This window comes from Lampetra fluviatilis, chromosome 27 (genome assembly GCF_964198595.1).
Source record: "Lampetra fluviatilis chromosome 27, kcLamFluv1.1, whole genome shotgun sequence".
In the NCBI taxonomy this organism is placed as follows: domain Eukaryota; kingdom Metazoa; phylum Chordata; class Hyperoartia; order Petromyzontiformes; family Petromyzontidae; genus Lampetra; species Lampetra fluviatilis.
The window spans coordinates 12,423,794-12,445,815 of record NC_136301.1 but is presented as its reverse complement, the minus strand read 5'-3'; the positions used below and the strand labels follow the sequence as shown (position 1 = coordinate 12,445,815).

General features: G+C 50.6%; 1 protein-coding gene across 4 annotated transcripts in view; it reads right to left on the bottom strand.

Annotated features, from left to right (window-relative positions):
• LOC144942409 (E3 ubiquitin-protein ligase RNF216-like) overlaps positions 1-22,022 on the bottom strand; it is a 31,363-nt gene that overhangs the window by 4,923 nt on the left and 4,418 nt on the right. For 2 of the 4 annotated variants that reach the window (XM_078869262.1, XM_078869261.1), the window contains exons 3-15: positions 21,579-21,667; positions 20,832-21,011; positions 19,960-20,076; positions 19,033-19,109; positions 17,868-17,970; positions 9,834-9,998; positions 9,303-9,399; positions 6,971-7,116; positions 6,513-6,701; positions 5,979-6,127; positions 5,548-5,626; positions 1,990-2,087; positions 1,636-1,858 (exon numbers count right to left, since the gene is read on the bottom strand). In XM_078869262.1, coding sequence (XP_078725388.1) covers positions 1,636-1,858; positions 1,990-2,087; positions 5,548-5,626; positions 5,979-6,127; positions 6,513-6,701; positions 6,971-7,116; positions 9,303-9,399; positions 9,834-9,998; positions 17,868-17,970; positions 19,033-19,109; positions 19,960-20,076; positions 20,832-21,011; positions 21,579-21,667 — 1,712 coding nt within the window. Of the gene's footprint in view, positions 1-1,635; positions 1,859-1,989; positions 2,088-5,547; positions 5,627-5,978; positions 6,128-6,512; positions 6,702-6,970; positions 7,117-9,302; positions 9,400-9,833; positions 9,999-17,867; positions 17,971-19,032; positions 19,110-19,959; positions 20,077-20,831; positions 21,012-21,510; positions 21,668-22,022 lie in introns of those variants that run through there. The other 2 variants (XM_078869263.1, XM_078869264.1) reach the window with 2 other exon arrangements.

Sequence of the window (22,022 nt, the reverse complement as noted above, 5' to 3'; positions counted from 1 at the left end):
GATTCGGAGTGAGACCTCTGCTTTCATACCAGAACTTATCATGAACACACTGCCCAGGTATGGAAAACTCTCCACTCTCTCCACAACTGCCCCATCACAAATGGGGAGTTGAGGGGGTGGAGTGTTTGATGGCACAAAATACCCAGGCAGGTGTTTAGTTTTGGTGGGGCTGATGGTAAGGCCCCACCCTCTTAGAGGCACGCTCCAGATTCTGCAGCCACGCCTCCAACTCCTCCTCTGAGTGAGCAGCAATCACCAGATCATCAGCATGGTTGACCAATAGGGAGCTTACGCTTGACTGCACCCGGGCATCGATCAGCCTCCCATTGTATCTGTACCAGATGGAGATTCCTCCGGTACAGCCATAGAAGGCTTCACAATCGATGTGGTAACTTTTTTTTTAAATGTGTGAGCCAGAGGACATCCCTGTCGCACCCCAAGGTGAACAGGGAATGGCTCCGACTCGCGGCAACATAAGTTTTACCCGGGCCTGCCCACCACCATGAAGGTCCTTAATGATTGTGGGCAGAGAGCCTGGGACTCGGAAAGCATAAAGAACAACTCAGAGCCCAGGCCTACCGATGGTATCATAGGCCTTGACCTGGTCAATAAAGAAGAGATGTATATCCTGTTGGAATTTCCTACACCTCTGCTGTAGCAGATGGACAGAAAATATGGCATCTGTACAGGACTGCCCTGGCCTGAAACCACATTGGGGCTCCGCAAGCCTCTCATCAGCGTGCCTGGCAAGGCGATGTTGAATAATCCTTGCCAGGACCTTTCCCGGCACACTGAGGAGGGAGATGCCCCTGAAGTTGTTACAGTATTTGCGGTCCCCCTTCTTAAAGAGGGGGACCACCAGAGCATCATTCCAAACCTACGGAATCCGTCCAGTGGTCCAGACTGTTATTATGATTTCATATAGGGCAGTCTGCACACAAAAATCACCCTCCCTCAGCATTTCACTTGGGAGATCATCTCTGCCTAGCGCTTTTCCTGGTTTCAGACTTTGGATCGCCTTCCGTACTTCCTCACTTCAGCCAGCCACTCACAGGGGGTGACTATTTCTTCCAAAATTTGAGGCACCATCACCTCAGCAGGGTCATCCGGACTTTTCTTTATGTTTTCGAGGCTGAGGGTTTTCCCCTCCCCCAAGACCTCACAGTAATGCTCAATAAATCTGCAAACCTGTTCCTAGGGGTTGGAAATCGAATCACCTTTCTTTCCCCTAATGATAGTGATAGGTGTGGCGCTGCAAGCTACTTTCTTAATGGAGTTAAATAACTATTTGTGATTGTGGGCCACTGAGGGAGACTCCATCTCCTCAGCAACCCGTGACCACCACCCATCCTGGCAGCGCCGCATGGCTCTCCGGCCTCCGAGCAAAGGCTGCATTCAGCGTCCTCATCTTCGATGTGTGATGCATGAGACTGTGCGAGTGGGCCTGTCGCTTTTTCTCAGCCAGTCAGAACACTTCCTCCGTCAGCCAGGGTCTCCAGGAAGGTTTGGACCGTGTACCATACCGCAGCCATTGCAGCTGCATCAGCCACAGTCCTAAACCTCGCCCATTTCCCCTCAGCACAGTGACACACAGTGACACACACAGTGACACACAAACACACAAGTGACACACACCTCGGGGTCTACCCAGAGCAGGCAGGCGGTGCAATGTGGGCAGGGCTGCCCGGGGATGAGTGGATGCTGGCAGAAGTGGTCGTAGCCGATGTTGGGCGTGCGGCACACGTTGCACATGGTGCCCCCGCAGCGGCAGCTCAGCTTGTTGCAGCCCTCAGACTTGAGCAGCGCCGTGCCGCAGCGCGGACACTTCCTGATGCGCGCCGCCGACATGCGCTCCTCCCTGCGGGGCAGGCGGGAGGGCAACCGCAGCGGTCGACCGCTTCACAGGCAACTGCACCACATTTCCAAGCACTACACTGGTAAGACTACAGCACACCACCCTCACCACGCACACTCACCACCCACACTTACATGCTAATGCGGAACTTGACTTGAGACTGAGACTCCACCTCCTCGCAAGTGAGCCCAGCATGATCCTTCCAGTCCTCACGGCACTTCCTGCAAGAAGACTGTGACACACACGCAGGGAATAGTGTCACACACACAACAACAACAACCGCCGTTCGCCACTAAGTGGCGGTGACGTCACCATGACGCTTGTGCCAGGCAATGTGCACCTTGAGGCCACGTGAAGTGTCGAACGCCCGCTGGCAGGAGGTCACGGGGAAGACCCAGGTGCCACGGGTCGACTGACTGAGATGACCGAGATGACTGGCTGATGCACCACCTGTGCCCCCTACTGTGCCAACTTGCTGTGCTTTAGCCACCCGGCGCTCTGCTCATTGTTGTGAGCGTCGCTCCTCCGCCTTCTGTTGTTGTTGGAGGGCGACTGCCTCCAACTACCCAGTAGCATCCTTCACGAGCCTCCTCCAGAGGCCGATCTTGACACCGCTGGTACAAGTCATTGGCATGTCCACTCAGGACCACATCCTCCTGTGCCACGTCACTCCATCTCTTCTCTAGCCCGTGCCGCGCCCGTTTCGCCCCTTCAATCCAGCAGAACAAAAGCTGTTTTGGCATGCGGTGATTGGGCAGGCGGGCTACATGGCACAGCCAACGCAGCCTTGCCTGCCGGAGGTGCTCACTGATGGAACTTTGTCCAGATCATTCGAGGATTTGTGAGCTCCTCACACAATCCAGCCTGGTTAAACGCAGGATTGATCGTACCAGGCCAGCCGAAATGTTTCTAACCGGCGAAGATGTTCCACCAGGGGGGTCCACGTTTCGCAAGCGTAGAGAAGCGAGGGAATGACTGTGACCGAGAAGACCCGAAGCTTCGTGCGGAGCGACGGACAAGGAAGCTTCTACACAGCGTTACGTAACCGATGAAAAGATAATGCCGCTCGACTAATTTGCAGTGAGACCTCTGCTGTCAAACCGGAGCCGGTCATGTGCACCCTGCCCAGGTATGGAAAACTCTCCACTCTTTCCACAACTGCCCCATCACCAATTGGGAGTTGTGGGGGTGGAGTGTCTGCTGGTATAAAATACCCACGCAGGTGCTTAATTTTGGAGGGGCTGATGGTAAGGCCCCACCTCTTAGTGGCACGCTCCAGGTTCAACAGCAGTGCCTCCAACTTCTCCTCTGAGTGAGCAGCTATTACCAGATTATCGGCATACATAACATGGTTGACCAATAGGGAGCTATTTCTTGACCGCACCCGCGCATCGTTCAGCTTTCCATTGCATCTGTACGAGATGGAAATTTCACTGGTACAGCCATCGAAGGCTTCACAAACTATGTGGTCGAAATAGATGTTAAATAATGTGGGAGCCAGAGGACAGCCTTGTCACACCCCAAGGTGAACAGGCTATGGCTCCAACTCCCGGCCCGGTAGTTTTATCCGGGCCCGCTCACCATCATGAAGGTCCTTAATGATTGTGAGTAAAGAGTCAGTGAGATGCCCCTGTAGTTGTTACAGTGTGTGCGGTCCTCCTTTTTAAAAAGGGGGACCACCAGGGCATCCTTCCAATCCTGTGGAACCCGTCCAGTGGTCCAGATTGTTATTATGATGTCTTGTAGGGCAGTCTGTGCACAAACACCACCCTCCCTCAGCATTCACTTGGGAGATCATCTCTGCCCGGTGCCTTTCCTGGTCTCAGACTCTGGATCACCTTCAATACTTCTTTTACAGATGGCACCTCAGCCAGCCACTCGCAGAGGGTGACTTCTTCTTCCAATATTTGAGGGACTGCAGCCTCAGCAGGGTCATCCCCCCACTTTGTCCCACAATGTTTTCCAGGCTGAGGGATTTCCCCTCCCCCAGGACCTTACAGAAATGCTCAGCAAATCTGCCAACCTGTTCATGGGGGTCAGAGATTGGATCACCGTTCTTTCCCCTAATGATGGTAATAGGTGTGGCGCCGAGCGATTTGTAATCGCGGGCCACTGAGGCAGATCTCCTCAGCAACCCGCGACCACCACCCATCCAGCACCTCACGGCTATCTGAACCTCCGAGCAAAGACTCCGGTAAGCCTCCTCATTCTCTGACGTGGGATGCTGTAGACGATGAGAGTGGGCCTGTCGCTTTTTCTAAGGCAGCCTGAACACCTCCTGTCAGCCAGGGTCTCTGGGGAGGTCTGGACCGTGTACCCAACGCAACCATTGCAGCTGCATGAACCACAGTCCGAAACCTCACCCATTTCCCCTCGACATCAGGAGTGGGGGACGATGCCAACCCCAGCCGCAAGCGATGAATACATTCTCGCGTGCAACTTTCATCAGCGAGCTGAGACCAGGGTACATTGGGTTTGAATGGGGTCCTGGGTGTACACTCACCATCGGAGTGGAAGAATGACAGGCGCATCTTACAGATGACAAGTCGATGGTCAGTGTGCAGATCAGCTCCAAGGTAGGTCCTGGTGTCAAGGACATGGGCCCGCATCCGCTGTTCTGTCACGATGTAGTCCAGCAGATGTTCTTGCTTTGACCCGGCGTGCATCCATGAGGTTGTGTGCATGTGCCGATGCCGGAACAGCGTATTGGTAATTACAAGCCCATGGGCTGCACAAAAATCTAGCAGCCTCCTACCGCTGTTATTGAGCTGATCTGGCCCATGCTTTCTAATCACTCCAGACCAGGTGCCAGCATCATGACCAACTCGGGCATTCAAGTCACCCAACAAGATGACTCTATCCCGAGCGGCCAATTTAGCTAGCATCTATGACAGGTCATAAAAGGCATCTGACTCATCGGCCGTGCCTGCATCCCTCCAGTGAGGTTCATCTTCGGTGGGGGCATAAGTTACCACAACCACCACTCCTCGCCTCTGGTTGATGGGAAGGCGAGTCCAAAGTAGCCTGGGGCTTACAGCTTCCCACACCACACGGCAACGGTCTCACACCCCCTTCATTCTATTGTTGAGAAGAAGAGCCACTCCCTGTTGTTCGGCAGTCTCCTGCCCCGAGTAGAGGACTGTCCACCCCTCATGGTGGCAGGAGCCAGAGCCGGTCCACCGGACCTCCTGAATACCACAGAGATCCAGGCGGTACCGGTCCAGCTCCCGACAGAGGAGTGGCAGCCTCACCTCCGCAGTGAGCTTTCGAACATTCCACATAGCCACCCGCAGTGGCTTTTTGCAGTTTTTGGAGGGGTTACCAGCCCCTCGCAGCCGTCCAGTCCCCTTTGGCTGCTGTGGTGGCTACAAACGCCTTGAGGGGAATGGCCAACCAAAATTTGCCCTCCCCCCATGGCACTACTCACCGCTACGCTCGCCACCGTCACCACCACCATTATCATGCTCACCACTATCACCACCACGGTTACCACCACCACCAGTCAATACCATCACAATATCTACCACCACTGCAACCCCATGTGCGTGTGTGCATGAGTGTGTGCGTGTGCATTTGTATGTGTGCGTGTATGTGTGTGCGTGTGTGTGTGTATGCATGTATGCCTGTGCGTGTGTGTGTATGCATGTATTCTTGTGCACGTGTGTGTAAGCGTGTGTGTGTGCGTGCATCACCTTCTTGCAGCGAGGGTTGGGACACACGAACACGATGGAGTTCTGTTCCAACATCGCCGCAAAGTCACAGAACGGACACCTAGCACACACAGATAGCAGGCGAGAAAGTGGGTGGGGGAGTGAGGAAGTAAGTGAGCGGGCGGGTGGGTGAGCCAGGGGGCGAGAGTGGGCGAGTCAACAAGTGAGCACATGGGTGAGCCAGCGGGTGAGAGAGTGGGTAACCACTGAGAGAGGGTGAAATAAGCGAGCGAGCAGGAGAGCTGGTGAGCGAGCGAGCGAGTCGGTGATAGAGCAGGCGAGCCGGTGAGCGAGAGGGCGAACCGGTAAGGGAGCAGACGAGCCGGTGAGCGAGCGGGCGAGCCAGCGAGAGAGCGGGCGAGTGGGCAGGTGAGCAGGCAGGGGGGTGAGCGAACGTGCGGGTGAGGTCTCACCGGAGCAGTTCATCACGGAGTGCGGAGCTCACGTCCTGCTCGGCCTGGCGCTCGCTCAGCTTGAGCAGAATCTTCTGGGATAGCGTCTTCTGCAGCTCGCTTTGCGGGAAGCCCTCCTCACAGCCAGACACCATGCACTGCAGCTGGGCCTACACAAGTGTGGAGACACGAGGAGACATGGGGGGACACAAGGAGACATGGCCAGTTAGACACGGGGAGTGAGACACGGGGAGACACGGGGGAGCAAAATGAGTGAGACACCGGGAGACACAGGGAAGGGACGGCAAAATATAGGGAGACACGGTGAGCGAGACATAGGGAGATATAGGGACACATGGTGAGACATGGGGGGGGGCACAGGGAAACATGGTGAGTTAGACACAGGGAGATACATGGTGAGTAAGACACGGAGAGACACAGGGAAATGTGGGAACTCACAAGGACAGACAGGATCACACGGGGATCACGAGGACACGCAACGGACACAAACGGACACGCAAAGGCACCGCGTCTGCGCAGTCTCCACGCTCTCACCCCGGCCTGCCCGTAGACGGCCTCCTGTGCGTATCGGACGAGGCAGTCCTTGCAGAAGAGATGTCCGTCCAGGCACTGGGTCATCTCCTCAAAAGGCACCGCCGCGAAGCAGCAGCCGCACTCAATGGCCTGCTGCTCCTCCTTGTACTGCTGCTCGTTGACGAGCATCGCCAGCTGCAGGTCTGCGTGCTGCCCACACACACACACAGAGAAGTAGCGCCCCCTTGGAGTCAGCGGAATACCGTACGAGCCGGCGCGGTATGGCCAGGACCACGTCTCCCCTGACCGAGCTTTAGTCTCCCCGGCGGAGTCCGCTGTGTCGCACACCGCCGCGCTAGGCGCTCGTTGAAAGGCCGAATGGCGGCAATGGTGGCGATGGTGGTGGCAGCACCGCCATCACCATCAATCGCCACGAGCGGTGATTGATGGTGAACCATCACCACCATCAGCACCATCACCTCGTTCTGCTGGCGCATCTTAGCCTCAAAAAACTGGAGCTCCTTGAGCAGCTCGGGGTGCAAGGGCTCCTGCACATGGCTCGCGGATCCCTCCGAGCGGCGACGGCGCTCCAGTATGCGCAGATTCACCGCCAGCTGCAGTGAGCCTGGGTCACACAGAGACAGACGCACACGTCAGCGCACACACATGCACGGAGACACACAGAGATACACACACACAGAGAGATACACACACACACGAAGATACACACACACACACAGAGATACACACACACACACAGATACACATACACGCATGGAGACACACAGAGATACACGAAGATACATACACACACAGAGAGATACACATACACACAGATACACATACATGCACGGAGACACACAGCGATACACAAAGATACATACACATACAGAGAGATACACACACACAGGCGCACACATACACACAGAGACACACAGATAGACAAAGATACAGATACACACAGAGAGATACACACACACACATGCACGGAGACACACAGAGATACACGAAGATACATACACACACAGAGAGATACACACATACACGCACAGACACACAGACATAAAACCTCCATTCACCACTAAGTGGTGGTAACGTTACCACGGCGCTTTTCCCAGGCGATGTGTACGTTAAGGACACGTGAAGCATAAAACGCCCGCTGGCAGGAGGTCACGGGACAGACCCAGGTGCCATAGGTTTATTGAGATGACTGGCCAATGCACCACCTGTGCCCCCAATTGTGCTTATTTGCTGTGTTTTAGCCAACCGGCGCCCAGCTCGTTGTTGTGAGCATCGCTCCTCTGCCCTTCGTTGCTGCTGAAGGGCGACTGCCTCCAACTGCCCAGTCACGAGCGTCCTCCAGAGGCCAAACTTGACACCGTTGGTTACCAGTCATTGGGAAGTCCACTCAGCTCCACATCCTCTTGTACCACATCACTCCATCTCTTCTCTAGCACGTGCCACGCCGTTTAGCCTCCTCTATCCGGCCGAACAATAGCTGTTTAGGCATGTGGTGGTTGGCCATGCGGGCTACATAACCCAGCGAACACAGCCTTGCCTGCCGGAGGAGTTCACCGATGAGACTTTGTCCAGATCTTTCAAGGATTGGTGAGCTCCTCACACAATCCAGCCTGGTTAAACCCAGGATGGATCGTAGGCAGACCAGCTAATATGTTTCTAACTGGCGAAGATATCCCATTCGGGGGGTTCACGTTTCTTAAGCATAGAGAAGGGGGGCATGACCGTGGCTGAGAAGACCCAAAGCTTTGTGTGGAGCACCTCTGACACACGTGTGACACCCACCAAACTCTGCGTTACATGGAGCCGTTGAAAAGATAATGCCACTCGACTGATTCGGAGCGAGACCTCTGCTGTCAAACCAGAGCTTGTCATGAACAAACTGCCCTGGTATTGAAAACTCTCCACTCTCTCCACAACTGCCCCATCACCAATAGGGAGTTGAGGGGGTGGAGTGTTTGATAGCACAAAATACCCAGGCAGGTGCTTAGTTTTGGTGGGGCTGATGGTAAGGCCCCACCTCTTAGTGGCACGCTCCAGGTTCTGCAGCCACGTCTCCAACTCCTCCTCTGAGTGAGCAGCAATCACCAGATCATCAGCATGGTTGACCAATAGGGAGCTTACGCTTGACTCCACCCGGGCATCGATCAGCCTCCCATTGTATCTGTACCAGATGGAGATTCCTCCGGTAGAGTCATAGAAGGCTTCACAAACTACGTGGTCGAAAAATATGTTAAATAATGTGGGAGCCAGAGGACATCCCTGTCGCACCCCAAGGTGAACAGGGGATGGCTCCGACTCATAGGCCTTGACTTAACCAGGTCACTAAAGCAGAGATATAGGTCCTGCTGGAATTCCCTACACCTCTGCTATAGCCGACAGACAGAAAATATGGCATTTGTGCGGGACTGCCCAAAACCACATTGGGGCTTCGTAAGCTTCTCCTCAGCATGCCTGGCAAGATAATGTGCCTGGCAAGACACGATACACAAGGGGGTGGGGGGGTTGCCAACACCACGCCCGGCCGCCTTTGTCTCCCTAGTGGTCATATTTACACACCACACCGAGGAGAGGCCCAGGACCAATGTTGATGATCGTCACGGCTGTTGGCTGTGAGCGGGAATCCAACTCGGATCGCCGGGTTTGTGGAACAGCATGCTAACCGCTGCACTACTGCACCCCACAACACAGATACAAAGACACACACACACAGATACCCATCCACACGAGTCCACACTCTCAAACATAATGTTCCCACTCACACTCACTCCCATGCTCGCACTCAACACGAACCTTCGTGAAATGACACTGGAATGACCTCTCGTTTGCCTCTGCTGGAATGAGACTTCCCTCCATTGTCCAGCCAGCTCTTCACAGCCTTAGACAACACCTGCACACACAAAGACAAAGATGCCCCCCCATGTAGCCTTATGATGGTCAGCACGGCACACGAGGGGGTGGGTAGACAGCACCACTCCCGACCGCCTGTCTCCCCAGTGGCGATGTTTACACAAAGCACCAGGTTCTTATTCGAGGCCGAGTCGACCTCGGGGAGCCCCAGGACCGGTTCAGATAATCGTCAATGGTCTTCGTGGCCGTGAGCAGGAGTTGAACTGGGGTCCCTGGGTTCGTAGCGCAGCGTGCTAACCGCTACACTAGCGCACACACACACACACACACGTGTGCACGTGCGTACACACAAAAAACACATCAAGAGCTGCCGTTGGCACACAGCGGTGGCAGCGCTGTGGGCATGGCGTGCACGCGTGCGTGCCCCGTGGGCAGTGCACGTGTGCCAGGCTGGGTGCTTGATGGGCGGCGCACCAGGCGCGTGAGCGCATAGCGGTGCTTGAGGCGGCGCAGCGTGGTGCGCAGGTCGACCACCATGAGCACGGGGAAGTCATGGCGCAGCAGCTCCACGGCCTGCAGCTGGTAGGCAGCATCCTGCATGTTGTCCAGCGACGCCGCGTCAAAGTAGTCCAGCTCCGCCTGCGTACGCACGCACACGGTAAACACGCGCACGGTACACACACGGCACAAGCGCAGTGCACGCACACAACCTGTGTGGACACGCACACAGTACACGCACACAACCTGTGTAGACACACACACACAGTACACGCACACAACCTGTGTAGACACGCACACAGTACACGCACACAACCTGTGTAGACACGCACACAGTACACGCACGCAACCTGTGTAGACACGCACACAGTACACGCACACAACCTGTGTAGACACACACAGTACACGCACACAACCTGTGTAGACACGCACACAGTACACGCACACAACCTGTGTAGACACGCACACAGTACACGCACGCAACCTGTGTAGACACGCACAGTACATGCACACAACCTGTGTAGGCACGCACCAAGTACACGCGCACGGTACACTGCAGTACACGTGCACGGCACACACACGCAGTACACACAGCATATGCACGCAGCACACAGAACACACATGTAGTACACGCACACAGTACGCGCACCGTACACACACAGTGCACGCACACAGAACACACACATAGTACGCGCACAGTGTGCACACAACACGCACACAGTACACACACAGAGTACACACGTAGTACACACATAGTACACACGTAGTACACACACAGTACACACACGTAGTACACGCATACAGTACGCACACCGTACACGCACACAGAACACACACGTAGTACACGCACACAGTACGCGCACACAGAACACACAAAGTACACGCACAGTGCGCACACAGTACGCACACGTAGTACGCACAAGTAGTATGCACACAATATGCATGCAGTACACACACGTAGTACACACAGTACACATTCGCAGCACACTCACACAGCCTGTGTACACACAATGTACACACACAGTACACGCACAGTACACGCACATAGCCTGTGTACACACACACAGTACACATTACACACACAATATACGGCCTGTATACACACACACATAGTACACGTACAGCCCGTATACACACACAAAGTACAAAAGACAAAGATCCTCCAATATCCTCCACAGGCTGTTGGGGAAAGTACTGATAGCGAGCACCTATGAAGGGCGGCACGGCAACACCACGCCCAGCCACCTTTGTCTCACATCTCACCAGGTACTCATTTAAGGCTGAGTCGACCTAGGAGGCTCAGGATCCATATATTTGCCACTGTTATTGGTCCCGAGCAGGAATGGAACCGAGGTTAGCAGGTTTGTGGCGCGGTGCGCTAACCACTGCATCACCACTCGCCACCCACTCGCCCGCCCACACGGCATAGCGTGCGCACACAGTGTGCCGAGGAGTGAGCCGGGAGGGGAGCGTGGGAGGAGAGCGCGACTAACCTCGTCAAGCAACATAAACTGTCACGCGAACTCCGATCATCCTCACAGCAGTGGCTTTTCAGATTTGCTTCCGCGGACGTCTGGAACGCTCTTGTTTTGTATTTAGTTTCTTGTCCTTACCCCCGCACTTCGGATAAGCACGGTTGGCTACGTACAGTGCAGAAGAAGTTCAACATACATATAACATATATACAACATACATAAATAATCAACGTTTTTGGGTTAAGATCGCGTTATTTATAAATGTGTCGTAACCCTCCACCACCCGACACGGCCAATCAGTAAAAAAGTGTCACGTTGACAAAAGACAAATAGTTCACTGCTTTAGCCCACCGGTGTGTTGAAGCGTGAAACCACAACATTTATAATTTGAGTACGACGTTTCGCTGGTACAGTGATACCTCGGTTCACGAACGCTTCGGTTCACGAACAACTCGGTTCACGAACAGAAAATTTCATAAAAATATGCTCCGGTTCACGAACTCCGCTTCGGTTCACGAACAGGAGCCGCGGCCATTTTTATGCTAATTCACATGGTCGTGACTTCCTGTAGGAAGATCGTGGAGAGAAGCAGAGACACAGAAAGAAGTACTGTGAGTACTGTGAAGACACTTTCAGTGACTTTTTGATTTTTGGTGTGCTTTTTAGCACATACAGTACTGTACTACTGTACTGTACAATACTGTACTTACTGTATTGTACAGTTCACCCGTTTGAGTGCTTACTGTCTCCCACCCGCCTCCCACCTGCCTTCCTCCATGCCAGAAGTCATCTCAAACAAGGTTAGTGTTCTCTCTTTATACATTACTATACTGTACAGTACTACAGTAATGTGTATTGTCATTTGTTTCATATTTTTGTGCTTCAAAAACCAAAAAAAAGGTCAGAACGGATTAACCGGATTTACATTGAACCCTATGGGAAAATGTGCCTCGGTTCACGACCAATTCGGTTCACGACCAGTCAGTTCACGAATTAAGTTCGTGAACCGAGGTATCACTGTAATTGCATCCAGCATCGGGCAATTCGCCAGAATGGTGAGGCTCTGCCGTGTCTCCCGTTCTTATATAGAGCAGCAGCAGGGTGACGTCATCATTAAGGTGCAGAGATTCGAAGGTAATACCAAACGCAGTTAAAATAACACATCACATCAAGTCTTCTAAAGCTAACAAAATACTACACAAAGCTAGCGAATTATTATTAATAGAGAGAATACAACACAATAGGAGTGAATTATCCAACATTTCTGAAACGCTAAAGCAGGGGTCCTCAAACTTTTTAAACAGGGGGCCAGTTCACTGTCCCTCAGACCGTTGGAGGGCCGGACTATAGTTAAAAAAAACTATGAACAAATTACTATGCACACTGCATATATCTTATTTTGAAGTGAAGAAACAAAACGGGAACAAATACAATATTTAAAATGAAGAACAAGTAAAGTTAAATCAACAAACTTGCCAGTATTTCAATGGGAACTATGGGCCTGCTTTTGGCTAATGAGATGGTCAATGTCCGGTTCCATATTTGTCACTGCTAGTCGTAACAAGTGATGCAAGTGTGCATCCGTTAGTCTAGATCTGGTTGGAAATTTCAAATGTGTCATTCTGGAAAAAGTCTGTTCACAGACATAAGTGCTGCCAAAGATGGTTGCCATTTTGAGTGCATGGTTCCTGAGATGAGGATATGTCTCAGAGGGGAGAGATGCATAGAAATTATGAAGGCTGCTTGACTTGAATGCGTCTTTCAGAGAGTCACAATTCTGCAGTTCAGCCAGTTCCATTTGGTAAATTGTATCCACATTTTCAATGTCAATAGAAAATGGGTTACGGAAAAGCTGTATCTCCTGTTCATGGAGATGAAGCTCTTTAAATCTAAATTGGAACTCCTTTTGCAATTTTTCCAGTGAATCCACACATGTTTTGTTTGGGAATTGCAACTAATGGTTTTCCGCTAACAAATTTTGAGTTGTGGGGAGATGGCAGAAGTTTTCCTCCTTAACTTGTTTGATGAGGAGGCCTAATTTTACTTCAAATGCTTTGACATGTGATTGCATATCAGAGGAGCTTCCCCTTTCCTTCAAGTTGCACATTGAAACTGTTGAGTAGCTCCGTTACATCTGTCAGAAAGGCAAGGTCCATTCTGCATCATTGAGCTCTGGTACTTCTTTGTTTTTTGAAAGCAGAAAAGCTGTAATCTGTGGAAGTAAGTCATAGAAACGTTTCAAAACTCTCCCTCGACTCAGCCAACGGACTTCTGTGTGGTACAGAACATCTTCATAGTCAACATTTAGTTCAGACAGAAATTCCGGAAATTGTCTGTGGTTTAGTGCATGAGCTCTAATGAAGTTAACACAAGATACCACAATTTTCATAACAGAGTTCCACTTCAGTGATTTACTACACAGCGCTTGTTGGTGGATGAGGCAGTGTATGGCTATTGGATGAGAATGGTTATGTTTGTCCATCTCTTGGTTAATGCGAGCAATTACTCCTTTCTTAGACCCCACCATGCTAGGAGCACCATCAGTTGTCACACTGGCTAGTTTAGCCCAATTCAGCTCCAAACCATTCACAGTTTGGCAAACCTTTTCATAGATATCCTCTCCTGTAGTTGTTCCTTTGATGCTTTGCAGTGCAGCAAGCTCTTCTGTGACTTCGAAATAGTCATTCATCCCACGAATAAAATTAGAAGTTGTGCAGAATCACGAACATCATTGCTTTCGTCGAGTGCCAAGGAAAAATAGCAAAGTTTTTTTGTGGAGTTTTACAGATGCTTATGCAAATTGTCTCCCATTTCTTCAATCCTCCGTGTAATTGTAGGTCCTGAAAGACTCACTGTACTAAATAAATCGGCCTTCTCTGGACACATCTCTTTGGCAACAGAAATAAGGCATTCTTTAACAAATTCTCCCTCCACGAATGGTCTGCCAGTGCACGCTATTAGCTTGGCAACTTGAAAACTTGCTCGCAGTGATGAAATATTTAGCTGCTTCTACTTCACAAAAGTATTTTGCTGAGTTGTTAATGTATTTTTCAGTTTTAATATTTTATCTTTTCTCACTTCTCCAACCAAACAATCATATTTATCTTTATGTTGAGTTTAAGTGTCGACGTAAATTGTTTTCTTTGAACACAGACACTATATTCTGGCATATCAGACACACAGCTCTTTCCTTGTACTGCATGAAAAAGTAATCATAAGTCCACTGTTCTTTGAATATCCTACACTCCAAGTCAATTTTTCTCTTTCTTGACATCAGTTTCCTAGGGAGTCAAAATTGCTATTAGTAAAATACCAATATATATACAGCGCTACAAAAACAATATACCAGCAATAACTTTGCCCACACAGAGACATACAGACTGCACTGCCCATCAATGCAGTCTGATTGGGGGAACTCCGCTTTTACCCCAGGCTCACACTGGTGCGGGTGCCATTAAAAAGTTAATTACACCTGCAGTTTTGTTCACAGATCGCAGTACATCCCCAGCACACAGGAATATCACTGGGAGTGGAGCCGAGGGGCAAGTGAGGGAGCTGAGGGAGGGAGAGCCAGTCAAGCGCAGCGAGGGGAGGGCTGGCAGCCTTAGGCCTGGGGGGCAAGTCCAGTCAATTGGCCCATTGAACCATTCACCAGCGCAGCCCAATTAGTGCCCACCGCCGCAGCTCAATCAGTGCCCACCTCCGCAGCTCAATCAGTGCTCACCAGCGCAGCCAAATCAGTGCTCGCCACCGCAGCCCAATCAGTGCCCACCATCGCAGCCCAGTGAGTGCTCACCAGCGCAGCCCAATTAGTGCTCACCAGCGCAGCCCAATTAGTGCTCACAAGCACAGCCCAATTAGTGACCATGGGCCGGATAAATATCCTCGGCGGGCCGCATGTGGCCCGCGGGCCGTAGTTTGAGGACCCCTGCGCTAAAGCATTTACATTTAAATATAAGCAATAGTGTGTCCATGCATGATTGGAATATAATCGATACTATAACACAACAATCGGCTGATAATGTGTTTAATCTAACAAATGCTAACCAAATTAACAAATTTTCTAGACTTTACAATAAACAAATCCCTATTAAAAACGAACAATTTAAAAACAAAACCGTAATGAACTTGACTAACACTAATTTAACCACTGACATGATTTCTGTCCTTTCTAAAGGCCTTAACTTTGCCGTTACCCCACGCACAATTCCAGTGGATGAGATAATTGCTGAGGTAGAATCAGCAGTAAGACTCCTTCCACATAATGAGGCAGAGATGACTAGACACGAGGTTGCCAAAATAATTGAGAATAGTAAAGTACCAAAAGTAAATATTAGCTCAAACGAGGCAAAAGCCTTAAGAGAGCTTCGTCTAAATAAAGATATTCAAATCCTAGCAGCTGATAAGGGCCGCACTACTGTAGTGATGTCACGAGCCGATTATGATAATAAAATTAAAGATTTATTAGAGGAAAGTACCTACATTAAAATTAAACGAGATCCAACTAATACTTTGGAACGTAAGACTACTGCAATCATTGCAAATTCATTAATCCCAAAAAATGAACAATTCCTAATTAAGCCAAGGGCTTCAAAACCACCTAGACTTTATGGGCTACCAAAGATCCATAAAATCGGCATCCCTTTATGACCCATAGTCAGTACAATTGGCTCTGCCACATATAAATTAGCAAAATATGTAACTAAACAAATACAGCCCTACATCGGTAGGACATCATCATTCATAAGAAATTCAGAACATCTTGTGAATATGATCAAAGATATTAAACTTAACCCTAATGATATTTTGGTGAGTTTTGATGTGATTTCGCTATTCACTAAGGTTCCAGTGAGCGAGTCCCTTAAATTACTTGATACACTGGTAAAGAATACAGGTTTACCAAAAGATATTCCGAAACTCGCTGACCATTGTTTAAATAACACTTACTTCTTATGGAGAGGCGAATTCTTTAAACAAAGGGAGGGAGTAGCAATGGGCTCTCCTTTATCTCCTGCTATAGCAAATTTGTACATGGAAAACTTTGAAACCAGAGCACTTGCCTCGAGCACATTAAAACCATCCTTTTGGTTTAGATATGTGGATGACACTTTGGTTGTCTGGCCACATGGTAAAGATACACTTAACGATTTTCTAAATCATCTCAATGCACAAAACCCGGCCATTCAGTTCATCATGGAAATGGAGGTGAATAACACACTCCCGTTCCTAGATATTTTACTTGGGCTTGGCCTAAATGGTAAAATAACACACAGCGTTTACAGAAAGCAAACGCACACTGATGCCTATCTGAATGCAGATTCACATCATCACCCAGCTCAGAAATCCTCTCTTATCAAGACGCTCATACATCGGGCTAAAACAGTGTCAGATGGTGAAAGTCTAGTGAGAGAGATTAAACATGTTAAAGAAGCACTAAGACAGAATGGCTACAATAATGCTCAAATTAACAGAGCACTAAATGCCAAATCACGATCGCAAAGCAACACTGCTGAAAGCGATCAGATTATCAAAACAATAAAAATACCATTTTATCTCAGGAGTAACTGACAAATTAGCCCGTGTTTTGCAAAAGCAAAACATTACAGTAAGATTTGGTACAGTACACAAAATTCAACAACTAGTAACGTGCACTAAAGACGAATTACCTAAATTATCAACAGAAGGTGTATATCGGATTAATTGTGTATGTGGCAGATGCTATATTGGACAGACAGGGCATAACGTTAGTGTAAGACTAAAAGAACACCAGAGAAATATTAAACTATCGCAAACACAACTGTCGGCAGTGGCAGAACATGCATGCCAACAGAGACACTCAATTGATTTTGACAACGTTGAAGTGTTGTGTAAAACTAGTTACTACTGGCAAAGACTAATTAGTGAATCCATTGAAATTGAGAGAAACAGAAATAACTTTAATCGCTCAGACAGCTACAGGCTTAGTGCGGCCTGGAAGCGGATTATTAAATAAGATACATTACAATTCCTTATAAGGGAAACAAACACTAACTGATTACTAATGTAGCATAATCACAATAAAACACATGCCAAATGATTACTAATCTACAACTCGCATCGTAACAATAGCCTGATTACTAATCTAGTATATACTGTAATTACAATAACCCCCCCTCAAATCTTTGCACCAGACGAATTAATGAGTTAATGATGACGTCACCCTGCTGCTGCTCTATATAAGAACGGGAGACACAGCAGAGCCTCACCATTCTGGCGAATTGCCCGATGATGCTGGATGCAATTACCACCGAAACGTCGTACTCAAATTGTAAATGTTGTGGTTTCACGCTTCAACACACCGGTGGGCTAAAGCAGTGAACTATTTGTCTTTTGTCAACGTGACACTTTTTTACTGATTGGCCGTGTCGGGTGGTGGAGGGTTACGACACATTTATAAATAACGCGATCTAAACCCAAAAACGTTGATTATGAATAATATTGGTCGCGAAAGCCTACGTGTTAAACTAAGATACATACAACATACATACGTACGTACCTCCTTCTCTTCGCTGAGGAAAACAGACGACTCGGGCAGTAGCACGAGCTCCTGCACCAGGCCCCGCGGGTAGCCCGGTTCCTCCAGCAGGAAGTTGCACACGCTGGCGTCACACCACCACGTACCAACCAAAGCGTCACACACCAACCATGTTACAACATGACACACCAATCACACTGCCACACACCAACCAGTGTCACACCACTACACACCAACCACACCGCCACACACCTACCACACCTCCACACACCAACCACAGCACCACACACCAACCACAGCGTCACACCGCCACACACCAACCACACCTCCACACACCAACCAGAATCACACCACTACATGCCAACCACACCACCACACACCAACCACAGCGTCACACCACTACACACCAACCACACTGACATACACCATTACACACCAACCACACCTCCACACACCAACCAGAATCACACCACTACATGCTAACCAGAATCACACCACTACACACCAACCACAGCGTCACACCACTACACACCAACCACACCTCCACACACCAACCAGAATCACACCACTACACACCAACCACACCACTACACACCAACCACACCCCCACACACCAACCACAGCATCACACCATTACACACCAACAACACCACCACACACCAACCATACCACTACCCACGAACCACAGGACATCACCGTCACGCTCACGCTGCATGCACGGCATTGTGGGAGGCACCCACATGTCCCAGTGTTCCTCCAAGTCCCCCATACTCCAATAGCGGCTCCCCCGTGTAGCCTTAACAGGCTGTTGGGGAAAGTGCTATTAAAGAGCACCTATGAAGGCCGGCACGAAACACAAAAGGGTGGGTGGAAAGCACCACCCCCGACCGCCTTTGTCTCCCGAGTAGTGATGATTTTACACAGCGCACAAGATACTCATTGGATGCTGAGGAGATGTAGGGGAGGCACAGGACCGGTTGAGATAATTGTCACTGGTGTTGGCCGTGAGCGGGAATCGAACTCGGCTCGCCGGGTTCATAGCGCAACTCGCTAACCACTACACTACCGCTCCCCATAAACACATACACGAACACTCACACACACACAGCCACACGCTCACGTAAACAGGTGAGCACACACAGGTACACACACACACTCATACTGCCCAGCTCAGTGCGGTACCTACACATTGGGATCCCACCAGCCTCGCTCTGGAATGAGCTGCTCCAGGTAGGACCTTAGGCAATCGGGGAACAGAGCCATCTGTGAAAACAAACACACAGCATAGGGTGTAACAGCGTCCTTTCCTTAACCAGCAGAGTACCTGCCTCTCTTAAACACTCTCTATTTAACCAGTAGAGAGGACCCAATGAGATTCACTGCCTCTCTTACACAGTCTCGATTCAAGCAGCAGAGACAACCCATGAAGATTCACCGCCTCTCTCATTTATTATCCGTTAAATAAACGGAATTTTAATTGTCTTTCTCAATCTCGAGTACTGCTGATATCGGCATCATGAGACGAGGAATCCACTCGGAAATCTCAAAGCAAGCGTAACTCCCCGTGTAATGGAGAGCGGCCCACTGAAGCAGGTTTCACAGAGCTACCGCCAGAGATCCCGTTTTGTTGAAGTGATGCCCTGGGGGCCAGCCCTTTCCCAGCTGCCCTGCCAAAGAGAATCACGCCTGTCGCACGACATTCAAACCAATATTTTTCATTCCCAGCGCTGGAATGTATCCAGTCTAAGCGCAGAACTAATTACCACAACACCAAAGACAAAAATCCCCCATATAGCCTGAACAGACTGTTGGGGCAAGTGCTGTTAGCGAGCACCTATGAAGGCCGGCACGGTACACGAGGGAGTGGGTGGCAAACACCACACCCAGCTGCCTTTATCTCCCGAGTGGCGATGTTTTAATACACCACACCAGATACTCATTTGATGCCGAGTCAACCTAGGGAAGTCCCAGGACCGGTTCAGATAATTGTCACTGGTGTTGACCGTGAGCGGGAATTGAACTCGGACATTACCACTCCCCACCACGACCAGCGCAACCAACACCACGCACGGTGAGCTGCCTACCATAGACCAACTGTGGTGAACTCACTTACACTGCTGCTGCGGAGATGGCCAAGGATGGAGGGGCAGTGGGGTGAACGAACCCTCTCCAATTCCGAGACATCTGCAAGTTGCAGGGTGGTGGGTGGGTGTCCCTTTCGCTGCCGAATCTCGGACCGTGCAAGCGGATAAGTGTCAATTTTACTTTAGAGGCGTAGTAGCATTAGTAGCGCTGTTGTTTTAATAAAGACGTTTTTATACTCAACCGTAGCGACATGAACCTTATGGCGGTACCCCGGGGTACCATAGTACCCTGGCTCTCGCATAATGTCCGTGATGAAGTCGTTTTTAGTTTGTTGATGGTCGGCGATGCGGCAATCGACTCATCTCGACGAGCTGTACAAGATGCAATATGGTGAATACGCGCGTTCAGGGTTTCAGTGCAATCGTCCTCGCTGCGTTTCGACATCGCACTGATGTCGGATTGATATGTATTCCAGTCGTGGAGTTAAGTACACCCCTGGAAAAAATAGTGTCCCAGAAATAAAATATTTCATTGCCTCAGCCATTTTGTATTATTTGGTACCCCGGGGTACCGCCATAAAGATCACATGACCGTCGCCACTCTACGATAGCTGGCGGCAACACTGTGCCACACGCCCTCCTTGCATGGTCTTGTGGGAGCCTCGGTACCTGTTCCCGATGACGTACACGCACATGCACGTCATCGGAAAAAAACCTGATGATAAACTGATGACATACATGCACGTCATCGGAATGGGATAGGGTTCAGAAAAAAGCTGCCATTCTTTTTCAACTGTCACGCCGGGAAATGGAATCGAACCGGCACCCTCTGGGTGTCGTAACGCTCCAGTTATCACACGGTCATGGGGAAACTGAACCCCCAACCTCCGCTGGCACTCACCACCTGGCCCACGACTGTGGCTAGCTGGTCACGGTCGACGCCAACGGCGCCGCCGTCGCCGCCCTCGTCAGGACCAGCCGGTGCCTCCTCCGCACCCTCCACCACCACCTCCTTGGGCGCCGATGCTGGCGCCGTCATGGCAGCAATATCATCGTCGTCCTCGCTCCGGAGCTCCTCCACCTGCGCGGGGGGTTAGCAGCCAAGCATTAACATCGTCATCGTCGTCGTCACGATCAACATCATCAACATCAAAGACAAAGACCCCCCCCCGTTCACGAGCCGGCACGGCACGCGAGGGCGTGGGTGGCCAGCACCACACCTGACCGCCCTTGGCTCCCCAGTGATGATGTTTGCACACTGTAATAGGTAATTATTTGAGGCTGAGTCGACCTAGGGGAAGACCAGGACGGGTTTAGATGATCGTCACTGGTGTTTGTTGCGAACGGGAATCAAACTTGGGTTGCTGGGTTCTTAGCACTGCTCCCCATATCATCAGCATCACCGCCATCACCAACAACCGCCATTCGCCATCAAGTGGTGTTGACGTCACCACGGCGCTTGTGCCAGGCCAGGTGCACTTTGAGGCCACGTGAAGTGTCGAAGGCACGCTGGCAGGAGGTGACGGGACTGACCCAGCGGGTGCCATGGGTTGACTGACTGAGATGACTGGGAGATGCACCACCTGTGCTCCCCACTGTGCCAGTATCACCACCACCAACATCAACACCACCGTCACATCATCGTCACCGCGTGAAGGATGGCGTTGATGTCATAGTTGTCGCCGTCGTCCGAATCGTCAGAGACAACGAGGACTGGGCTCCGGCGATTCCACGAGGCTGGGGGGGTGGTGGGGTGGAGGGGGAGGGAGGGCAGAAGCAAACATCAGAGTCATGTGCAGCCAGTGAGTGGCCAGGAAAGTGAGTGGGATAGGGAAGCAGTCATTGAGTGGGTGAGTGTATTAGTGAGAAGGTGAGTGAGAGGGATTCAGGAGGGGCAGAGTGAGTTAATTAGTGAGATGAGTGGGTGAGTGTGATCGGGAGAGAGTGACTGAGTGGGTGAGACAATTTGTGGGCGAGTGAATTAGCAGGTGAGAGGCATAGAGAGGGGGTGAGTGAATGGATGAGTGATCAAGTTAGTGGGTGAGTGAGTGGGATAGGATGGGGGGTGAGTGGATAAGTCAATGAGTGTGTG